Raw genomic sequence first — 12,107 nt, 5'->3', positions numbered from 1 at the left:
TATTTTCTATCAAAGTCTACACCAGGAGACACAATTCCCATAACTCTGATTTGAATTTTGACAGAACTCTCCCTTTTTAACTTGGAATTTTTTTACTGGCAAAGCTCTAATTCAGAGTCAAGCACTGAGAAAAGTTGAGCGCGCTGTCTTACAGACAGCTCTTGTAATTCTTGTCCAGTACTCTGCAGGGGAGATGAAATGTTAGTTCTTGTCCAGTACTCTGCAGGGGAGATGATATGTTAGTTCTTGTCCAGTACTCTGCAGGGGAGATGATATGTTAGTTCTTGTCCAGTACCTGCAGGAGATAAATAGTCTTGTCCAGTACTCTGCAGGGGAGATGATATGTTAGTTCTTGTCCAGTACTCTGCAGGGGAGATGATATGTTAGTTCTTGTCCAGTACTCTGCAGGGGAGATGAAATGTTAGTTCTTGTCCAGTACTCTGCAGGGGAGATGAAATGTTAATTCTTGTCCAGTACTCTGCAGGGGAGATGAAATGTTAATTCTTGTCCAGTACTCTGCAGGGGAGATGATATATTAATTCTTGTCCAGTACTCTGCAGGGGAGATGATATGTTAGTTCTTGTCCAGTACTCTGCAGGGGAGTTAGTTCTTGTCCAGTATTCTGCTGGGGAGATGATATGTTAGTTCTTGTCCAGTACTCTGCAGGGAAGATGATATGTTAGTTCTTGTCCAGTACTCTGCAGGGGAGATGATATGTTAGTTCTTGTCCAGTACTCTGCAGGGAAGATGATATGCTAGTTCTTGTCCAGTGCTCTGCAGGGGAGATGATATGTTAGTGCTTGTCCAGTACTCTGCAGGGGAGATGATATGTTAGTTCTTGTCCAGTACTCAGCAGGGGAGATGATATGTTAGTTCTTGTCCAGTACTCTGTAGGGGAGATGATATGTTAATTCTTGTCCAGTACTCTGCAGGGGAGAAGATATGTTAAATCTTGTCCAGTACTCTGCAGGGGAGATGATATGTTAGTTCTTGTCCAGTACTCTGCAGGAGAGATGATATGTTAATTCTTGTCCAGTACTCTGCAGGGTGTTAGTTCTTGTCCAGTACTCTGCAGGGGAGATGATATGTTAGTTCTTGTCCAGTACTCTGCAGGGGAGATGATATGTTAGTTCTTATCCAGTACTCTGCAGGGGAGAAGATATGTTAATTCTTGTCCAGTACTCTGCAGGGGAGATGATATTTAAAGTTTTCCATAGTTCTGTGTTTGGGAAATTACATTCTAATTCTTCTCCAGTCCTACAAGTGGGAGAAATTTTGATTCTTCTCTAATCTTATTATATGGGAGATAACATTTTAATTCTTTTCAAATCCACCGTATGGGTAATGGCATTTTAATTTTTCTGTAGTCCTATATATTGGGGGTAACATTTTAATTCTTCTTCAATCCAATATAATTATGGGAGATGACATTTAGATATTTATACAGTCCTGTATAGGTCAGAGACCACCAATTTAAAAAAAGTACAGGGAACTTACTGGGAGTAAGATAAGGTCTTTTCTGGTGGGTCATTAATGTAAGCAAACCAAAGAAGCTATTTTTTTTTTCAAAATTGAACCTTTTTGCTGCATTTACAGTATTTTATTATACATGTTGACAATACTTGCTACATTTGATTATCTATCGAAAAAAAGTTTCATGAAGTGTCTTTCTCCTGCCATGCCAATGATTTAAACAGGGTCATATCATTCTTGCAAAAAAAAAAATTCAGATAGAGCATCACTACTCATGTTTTTATCTGTTATTTTTGGTGGAACTTAGACAGTTCATGAAAAAATGTGATGCTGTACAAGCTATGTTATATTGGAAGTCTGTGTGAAAACATCCTGTGTGGGAGATGACATTTTGATTTTACCCTTTCAAGACTTAACATATACCAGTATGGCTCACCTAACATCCTGTGTGGGAGATGACATTTTGATTTTACCCTTTCAAGACTTAACATATACCAGTATGGCTCACCTATACCAATATGTTGGGTTTAACGTCACACCGACACAATTATAGGTCATATGGTGACTAACCAGCTTTGATGGTGGAGGAAGATCCCAGGTGCCCCTCCGTGCATTATTTCATCACAAGCAGGCACCTGAGTAGAAACACCGACCTTCTGTAAGCAAGCTGGATGGCTTCCTCACATGAAGAATTCAATGCGCAGAATGAGGCTCAAACCCACATCGATGAGGGGCAAGTGATTTGAAGTCAACAACTTTAACCACTAGGCCACAGAGGCCCCTATACCAATATGGCTCAACTATACCAGTATGCCACACCTGTACCGGTATGCCACACTTATACCAGTATGTCTCACATACACCTATACCAGTATGCCTCACCTATATCGATATGCCAAACCTATACCAGTATGCCTCGCCTATACCAGTATGCCACACCTGTACCAGTATGCCTCACCTATACCAGTATGCCACACCTATACCAGCAAGCAACACCTATATCGGTATGCCATACCTATACCAGTATGCCTCACCTATACCAGTATGCCACACATATACCAGTATACCTTACCTATACCAGTATGCCACACCTATAACAGTATGCCACACTTATATTGGTGTGCCACACCTATACCAGTATGCCACACCTATACCAGTATACCTTACCTATATCAGTATGCCACACCTATATCTGTATACCACCCCTATACCAGTAAACCTTACATATACCAGTATGCCACACCTATACCATTATGCCTCACCTATACCGGTATGCCACACCTATACCAGTATGTCTCACATACACCTATACCAGTATGCCACACCTATATTGGTATGCCATACCTATACCAGTATGCTTCACCTATACCAGTATGCCACACCTATACCAGTATACCTTAACTATACTGGTATGCCACACCTATACTAGTATGCCACACTTATATCAGTATGCCACACCTATATCTGTATACCACCCCTATACCAGTATACCTTACATATACCAGTATGCCACACATACCATTATGCCTCACCTGTATTGGTATGCCACACCTATACCAGTATGTCTCACATACACCTATACCAGTATGCCACACCTATATTGGTATGGTATGCCATACCTATACCAGTATGCCTCACCTATACCAGTATGCCACACCTCTACCAGTATGCTTCACCTATACCAGTGTGCCACACCTATACCAGTATGCCACACCTATACCAGTATATCTTACCTATATCAGTATGCCACACCTATATCTGTATACCACACCTACACCAGTATACCTTACATATACCAGTATGCCACACCTATACCAGTATGCCTCACCTATACCAGTATGCCACACCTATACCAGTATACCTTACCTATACTGGTATGCCACACTTATACCAGTATGCCACACTTATATCGGTATGCCACACCTATACCAGTTTGCCACACCTATGCCAGTATATCTTACCTATATCAGTATGTCACACCTATATCTGTATATCACACCTATACCAGTATGCCACACCTATACCAGTATATCTTACCTATATCAGTATGCCACACCTATATCTACCACACCTATACCAGTATACCTTACATATACCAGTATGCCACACCTATACCAGTATGCCTCACCTATACCAGTATACCTTACCTATACTGGTATGCCACACCTATACCAGTATGCCACACCTATGCCAGTATATCTTACCTATATCAGTATGCCACACCTATACCTGTATATCACATCTATACCAGTATGCCACCCCTATACCAGTATATCTTACCTATATCAGTATGCCACACCTATATCTACCACACCTATACCAGTATACCTTACATATACCAGTATGCCACATATGTACCAGTATGCCTCACCTATACCGGTATGCCACACCTATACTAGTATGTCTCGCATACAACTATACCAGTATGCCACACCTATATTGGTATGCCATACCTATACAAGTATGCCTCACCTATATACCAGTATGCCACACCTATATTGGTATGTCATACCTATAACAGCATGCCTCACCTTTACCAGCATGCCTCAACTATACCAGTATACCTTACCTATACCAGTATGTTTCAGATATACCAGTATGCCTCATCTATATCAGAATGCCTCACCTATACCAGTATACCTTACCTTTACAAGTATGCCTCACCTTTTCCAGGAAACCTTACTTGTATCGGTATGCCACACTTGTACTAGTGTACCTCATGTATACCGGTAAGACTTCCATTTACTGGTATGCCGCACCTCTATTCCCTAGTCTTTAAATCTCAAAATGAAAGAGACATAGTCAATATTTGATAAAAGTGACACAACTGTTATTCAGTCTGCAGTATTTGAGGTTGTTTTTTAGCTCACCTGAGCCAAAGGCTCAGGGTGAGCTATTGTGATCGCTCACCGTCTAGCGTCCGTCTGGCGTCCATCCACACTTTCCTTTAAACAACATCTCCTCCTAAACCACCTAGCCAATTTTGATGAAACTTCACAGGGATGATCCTTGGATGGTCTTCTTTAAAAATTGTTCAAAGAATTGAATTCCATACAGAACTCTGGTTGCCACGGCAACTGACAGGAAAAACTTCAAAAATCTTTTTGTCCAAAACCACAAGGCCTAGGGCTTTGATATTTGGTATGTAGCATTGCCTTATGGTTCTCTACTAAGATTGTTTAAATTATTACCCTAGGGTGAAAAGAGGCCCTGCCACGGGGGTCCCTAGTTTTAGATAGACATATATAGGAAAAACCTTTAAAAATCTTCTTGTCTGAAATTGCAAGGCATAGGCTTCTGATATTTGGTATGTAGCATTGCCTAGTGGTCCGTTACCAAGATTGTTCAAATTATGCCCCCGAGTTGAAAAGAGGCCCCACCCAGGGGGTCCCAAGTTTCACATAAACTTACATTGGAAAAACTTTAAAAATCTTCTTGCCTGAACTGCAAGGCCTATGCTTTTGATATTTAGTATGTTGCATTGACTAATGGTCTACTACCAAAATTGTTCAAATTATGCCCCTGGGGTGAAAGAGGCCCTACCCTGGGGGTCCCAAGTTTTACATAGACTTATATAGGAAAAACTTTAAAAATCTTCTTGTCTGAAAGTTCAAGGCCTATGCCTTTGATATTTTGTGTGTATCATTGCCTAGTTGATCTCTAACATTATTAGATTGTTCGAATTATGCTCCTGGGGTGAAAAGAGGCCCCACCCAGGGGTCCCTTGATATATGAGTTATATAGGAAAAATACTTCAAAAATGATCAGATCATATTTCCTAGACTGTTTAATTATATTTACCGGATGACCCCAAGTGATAAGGTGTCACCTGACTGTGACCTTGACCTACTGACCTACTTTCTTGTTTTTTAAGATACAGCCTTGAAATTTGGATGACATGTACAGTTTTGCACACCAGTCTTAAAACTGACTTTCAGTGACCATGAATATGACCTACTGACCTACTTTCTTGTTTTTAGCTCACCAGAGCCAAAGGCTCAGGGTGAGCTATTCTGATCAATCACCGTCCGGCGTCCGTAAACTTTTACCTTAAACGACATCTCCTCACAAACCAGTAGGCCAATTTCATCCAAACATCACAGGAATGTTCCTTGGGTGAAGCTCTACAAAAATTATTTAAGGAATTGAATTCCATGCAGAACTCTGGTTGCCATGGCAACCGAAAGGAAAAACTTTAAAAATCTTCTTCTCAAAAACCAGAAGCCCTAGAGCTTAGATATTTGGTGTGAAGCATTGCCTAGTGGACCTCTACCAAATTTGTTCAAATCATGACCCCGGGGTCACTTGATTTTACATAGGAAAATCTTAAAAAATCTTCTCAAAAATCAGAAGCCCTAGAGCTTAGATATTTGACATGTAGCATTGCCTAGTGGACCTTTACTAAAGTTGTTCAAATCATGACCCCGGGGTCAGAATTGACCCCGCCCCAGGGGTCACTTGATTTTACATAGGAAAATCTTCAAAAATTTTCTAAAAATAAACCAGAAGGCCTAGAGCTTAGGTATTTAACTTGTAGCATTGCCTAGTGGACCTCTACAAAATTTGTTCAAATGGTGACCCCCAGGGTCAAATTGACCCCGCCCCAGGGGGTTACTTGATTGTACATAGAAAAATCTTCAAAATTTTCTAAAAATAAACCAGAAGGCCTAGAGCTTAGATATTTGACATGTAGCATTGCCTAGTGGACCTCTACAAAATTTGTTCAAATCATATCCCCAGGGGTCACTTGATTTTACATAGAAAATCTTCAAAAAATTTCTAAAAATAAACCAGAAGGCCTAGATCTTAGATATTTGACATGTAGCATTGCCTAGTAGACTTCTACAAAATTTGTTCAAATCATGACCCCCGGGGTCAAATTGACTCCGCCCCATAGGGTTACTTGATTGTACATAGAAAAATCTTCAAAATTTTCTAAAAATAAACCAGAAAGCCTAGAGCTTAGATATTTGGTATGTAACATTGCCTAGTAGACCTCTACAAACTATGTTCAAATCTTGACCCCTCAGGGTCAAATTGACCCAGGCCCAGGGGTTACTTGATTGTACATAGGGAAATCTTCATAATTTGCTAAAAATAAACCAGAAGGCCTAGGTCTTAGATATTTGATATGTAACATTGCCTAGTAGACTTCTTCAAACTTTGTTCAAATCATGACCCCCGGGGTAAAATTGGCCCCGCCCCATGGGGTTACTTGATTGTACATTGGAAAATCTTCCAAAAAATTTCTAAAAATCATCAGTTTGACATTTGAAACATGTAGCTCATATTACTCTGGTGAGCGATCCAGGGTCATCATGACCCTCTTGTTAAAGCTTTAGCAAAGAAATTTGTTCAAGCAAGCAATTTAACTCAGGTGAGCAAAAGAGGGCCATCATGGCCCTCTTGTTTATTGTTTCAGTTGTATCAGAAGTACTTGAGGGTTAAATTATTTCCTGACTGAGTGCAAGATTGGTTTTGGATGAATATTTACTATTTGCTTAAGTGTGATGGTTTCAATTTTTTCAGAGCACCATTTGATGTTTCACTGACTGTGCTGATGCTAATGTGTGGTCTTGTTGTCTGTACATGGCCTGAAAACTATGGTGACAAAACTATCCATATTGGACAATCCATGCAAAATGCAGTTCAGGCTATTAAATCTGGTATACCAGTTTTATGTTCAAAATTGAGTTAAGCTCATGATTAAGATTCAAGCAAACTTTTTTGTAACCTTTTTTGACCTAAATTGAGCTGAGATTATAACCTTCTTGGGTTTCAGACTCTGTACCTTTGATATTTTGATTGATATCAGGAGAAATCTAAGGTGGTATTGTTAGAAAAGTGATTAATACGCAGGTGGAAAATTAATGTATTGTTACTTGATGGCTTCACGAAAGTTTTGAAAGTTAGGAGGAATGGTAACTGATTAACAGCTGCTGTATTTAAAAAGTTACTGAAGTTACCATAAAAGTCAGATGATATTCTGTTTTTCAAAACAAATACTCAGATGAAATTCATTTTAAAAATTAATGGCAACCTGCGAAGAAATTCATGGGCAGATATCTTGATAACAAGCAAACAGATCTATTACTTTATTTTTATGCCCCCGAAGGGAGGCATATAGTTTTTGAACCATCTGTCGGTCTGTCGGTCTGTCAGTCTGTCCGCAATTTTCGTGTCCGGTCCATATCTTTGTCATCGATGGATGGATTTTCAAATAACTTGGCATGAATGTGTACCACAGTAAGACGACGTGTCGCGCGCAAGACCCAGGTCTGTAGCTCAAAGGTCAAGGTCACACTTAGACGTTAAAAGATAGTGCATTGATGGGCGTGTCCAATCCATATCTTTGTCATCCATGGATGGATTTTCAAATAACTTGGCATGAATGTGTACCACAGTAAGACGACGTGTCGCACGCAAGACCCAGGTCCGTAGCTCAAAGGTCAAGGTCACACTTAGACGTTAAAGGTCATTTTTCATGATAGTGCATTGATGGGCGTGTCCGGTCCATATCTTTGTCATTCATGCATGGATTTTAAAATAACTACACATGAATGTGTGACACAGTAAGGCGACGTGCCGTGCGCAAGACCCAGCTCTGTAGGTCAAAGGTCCTAAACTCTAACATCGGCCATAACTATTCATTCAAAGTGCCATCGGGGGCATGTGTCATCCTACAGAGACAGCTCTTGTTTCACAATATTGTTCATTTTTAGCTCACCTGTCACAAAGTGACAAGGTGAGCTTTTGTGATCGCGCGGCGTCCGTCGTCCGTCCGTCCGTGCGTGCGTGCGTGCGTGCATCCGTCCGTCCGTAAACTTTTGCTTGTGACCACTCTAGAGGTCACATTTTTCATGGGATCTTTATGAAAGTTGGTCAGAATGTTCACCTTGATGATATCTAGGTCAAGTTCGAAACTGGGTCATGTGCCATCAAAAACTAGGTCAGTAGGTCTAAAAATAGAAAAACCTTGTGACCTCTCTAGAGGCCATATATTTCACAAGATCTTCATGAAAATTGGTCAGAATGTTCACCTTGATGATATCTAGGTCAAGTTCGAAACTGGGTCACGTGGGTTCAAAAACTAGGTCAGTAGGTCTAAAAATAGAAAAACCTTGTGACCTCTCTAGAGGCCATATTTTTCATGAGATCTTCATGAATATTGGTCAGAATGTTCAGCTTGATGATATCTAGGTCAAGTTCAAAACTGGGTCACGTGCGGTCAAAAACTAGGTCAGTAGGTCTAAAAATAGAAAATCCTTGTGACCTCTCTAGAGGCCATATTTCTCAATGGATCTTCATGAAAATTGGTCAGAATGTTCAGCTTGATGATATCTAGGTCAAGTTCGAAACTGGGTCATGTGCGGTCAAAAACTAGGTCAGTAGGTCTAAAAATAGAAAAACCTTGTGACCTCTCTAGAGGCCATATTTTTCAATGGATCTTCAGGAAAATTGGTCAGAATGTTTACCTTGATGATATCTAGATCAAGTTCGAAACTGGGTCACATTGGGTTAAGAAATAGGTCAGTAGATCTAAAAATAGAAAAACCTTGTGACCTCTCTAGAGGCCATATTTTTCATGAGATCTTCATGATATTGGTCAGAATGTTCACCTTGATGATATCTAGGTCAGGTTCGAAAACTGGGTCACGTGGGGTCAAAAACTAGGTCAGTAGGTCTAAAAATAGAAAAAACCTTGTGACCTCTCTAGAGGCCATATTTCTCAATGGATCTTCATGAAAACTGGTGAGAATGTTCAGCTTGATGATATCTAGGTCAGGTTCGTAACTGGGTCATGTGCGGTCAAAAACTAGGTCAGTAGGTCGAAAAAATAGAAAAACCTTGTGACCTCTCTAGAGGCCATATTTTTCACGAGATCTTCATGAAAATTGGTGAGAATGTTCAGCTTGATGATATCTAGGTCAAATTTAAAAGTGGGTCACGTGCCTCCAAAAACTAGGTCATTAGGTCAAATAATAGAAAAACCTTGTAACCTCTCTAGAGGCCATATTTTTCAATTGATCTTCATGAAAATTGGTCAGAATTTTTTATCTTGATGATATCTAGGTCACTTGTGCTCAAAAACTAGGTCACTATGTCAAATAATAGAAATAACGAGGTCATACTCAGTTCAACACTGGGTCATGTGGGGATAGGTGAGCAATTCAGGACCATCATGGTCCTCTTGTTATTTATGACTTCTAAAAGTTTCATTAAAATCTTTATTAGCTCACCTGTCACAAAGTGACAAGGTGAGCTTTTGTGATCGCGCGGTGTCCGTCGTCCGTCGTCCGTGCGTGCGTGCGTCCGTAAACTTTTGCTTTGTGACCACTCTAGAGGTCACATTTTTCATGGGATCTTTATGAAAGTTGGTCAGAATGTTCATCTTGATGATATCTAGGTCAAGTTCGAAACTGGGTCACGTGCCATCAAAAACTAGGTCAGTAGGTCTAAAAATAGAAAAACTTTGTGACCTCTCTAGAGGCCATATATTTCACAAGATCTTCATGAAAATTGGTCAGAATGTTCACCTTGATGATATCTAGGTCAAGTTTGAAACTGGGTCACGTGCCATCAAAAACTAGGTCAGTAGGTCTAAAAATAGAAAAACCTTGGGACCTCTCTAGAGGCCATATATTTCACAAGATCTTCATGAAAATTGGTCAGAACGTTCATCTTGATGATATCTAGGTCAAGTTTAAAACTGGGTCACGTGCCATCAAAAACTAGGTCAGTAGGTCAAATAATAAAAAAACCTTGTGACCTCTCTAAAGGCCACATTTTTCATGGGATCTGTATGAAAGTTGGTCTGAATGTTCATCTTGATGATATCTAGGTCAAGTTCGAAACTGGGTCACGTGCGGTCAAAAACTAGGTCAGTAGGTCTAAAAATAGAAAAACCTTGTGACCTCCCTAGAGGCCATATATTTCATGAGATCTTCATGAAAATTGGTCAGAATGTTCACCTTGATGATATCTAGGTCAAGTTCGAAAGTGGGTCACGTGCCATCAAAATCTAGGTCAGTAGGTCAAATAATAGAAAAACCTTGTGACCTCTCTAGAGGCCATATTTTTCATGGGATCTGTATGAAAGTTGGTCTGAATGTTCATCTTGATGATATCTAGGTCAGTTTCGAAAGTGGATCACGTGCCTTCAAAAACTAGGTCAGTAGGTCAAATAATAGAAAAACCTTGTGACCTCTCTAAAGGCCATATTTTTCATGGGATCTGTATGAAAGTTGGTCTGAATGTTCATCTTGATGATATCTAGATCAAGTTCGAAACTGGGTCAAGTGCGGTCAAAAACTAGGTCAGTAGGTCTAAAAATAGAAAAACCTTGTGACCTCTCTAGAGGCCATACTTGTGAATGGATCTCCATAAAAATTGGTCAGAATGTTCACCTTGATAATATCTAGGTCAAGTTTGAAACTGGGTCACGTACCTTAAACAACTAGGTCAGTAGGTCAAATAATAAAAAAACCTTTTGACCTCTCTAGAGGCCATACTTTTCATGGGATCTGTATGAAAGTTGGTCTGAATATTCATCTTGATAATATCTAGGTCAAGTTTGAAACTGGGTCAACTGCGGTCAAAAACTAGGCCAGTAGGTCTAAAATTAGTAAAATCTTTTGACCCCTCTAGAGGCCATATTTTTCAATGGATCTTCATGAAAATTGATCTGAATGTTCACCTTGATGATATCTAGGTCAGGTTTCGAAACTGGGTCACATGCGGTCAAAAACTAGGCCAGTAGGTATAAAAATAGAAAAACTTTGTGACCTCAAAACCTTGTGACCTCTCTAGAGGCCATATTTTTCATGAGATCTTCATGAAAATTAGTGAGAATGTTCACCTTGATGATATCTAGGTAAAATTCAAAACAGGGTCACGTACCTTCGAAAACTAGGTCAATAGGTCAAATAATAGAAAACCTTGTGACCTCTCTAGAGACCATATTTTTCAATGGATCTTCTTAAAAATTGGTCAGAGTTTTTATCTTGATAATATCTAGATCAAGTTCAAAACTGGGTCACATGAGCTCAAAAACTAGGTCACTATGTCAAATAATAGAAAAAACGACGTCATACACCAAACTTGGTCATGTTGGAAGAGGTGAGCGATTCAGGACCATCATGGTCCTCTTGTTAAATAAAGTTATCGTCTAGTCCTGAAAATGTCATCAAAATTGTGGTTTTCCCATGGATACCAATTATGAATTATTGCATGATGCCCAATTTTTTCAAATGGGTATAGCATAAAATCAGACACACAACTCGATCTGTTTTGTTTGCTGTATTTTATAAGTAAGTTATTCTTCTTCACAGATTACAAAGTTTTATGTCTGGGCCTGATCCAGTCCCTGTTTGAAGGTTCTATGTATGTGTTTGTGTTAGAGTGGACTCCTGCACTGACCCCGCCAACCCCAATAAGCCCACCACATACAGCACGTGACCTGCTGGACACAGAAGAACATACACCTACTATACCTCATGGCCACATATTCGCTGGTTTTATGGTAAGCTTCAGAGTACTCAAAAATACTCAGTTTCAAAAATGACTATAACTTTATTGAAGTGTTTAAAGAGCAAAACAATATTTCAGATGACACCTTCTGCAGAAAATTATAT

General features: G+C 39.7%; 1 protein-coding gene across 8 annotated transcripts in view; it reads left to right on the top strand.

Annotated features, from left to right (window-relative positions):
- The window catches only part of LOC123529246 (molybdate-anion transporter-like), a 172,472-nt gene that overhangs the window by 81,404 nt on the left and 78,961 nt on the right, over positions 1-12,107 (top strand). For all 8 annotated transcript variants that reach the window (XR_008366701.1, XR_006682089.2, XR_006682088.2 and 5 more), the window contains exons 6-7: positions 7,003-7,139; positions 11,805-11,995. Coding sequence is in view for 5 of the 8 variants with exons in the window: in XM_045309485.2 (XP_045165420.1) it covers positions 7,003-7,139; positions 11,805-11,995 (328 nt within the window). In the remaining 3 variants the exon portion in view is untranslated. The remainder of the gene's footprint in view (positions 1-7,002; positions 7,140-11,804; positions 11,996-12,107) is intronic.

The sequence above is a fragment of the Mercenaria mercenaria genome, chromosome 13 (assembly GCF_021730395.1).
Source record: "Mercenaria mercenaria strain notata chromosome 13, MADL_Memer_1, whole genome shotgun sequence".
Lineage (NCBI taxonomy): Eukaryota > Metazoa > Mollusca > Bivalvia > Venerida > Veneridae > Mercenaria > Mercenaria mercenaria.
This window is presented reverse-complemented; position numbering and strand designations above follow the sequence as displayed.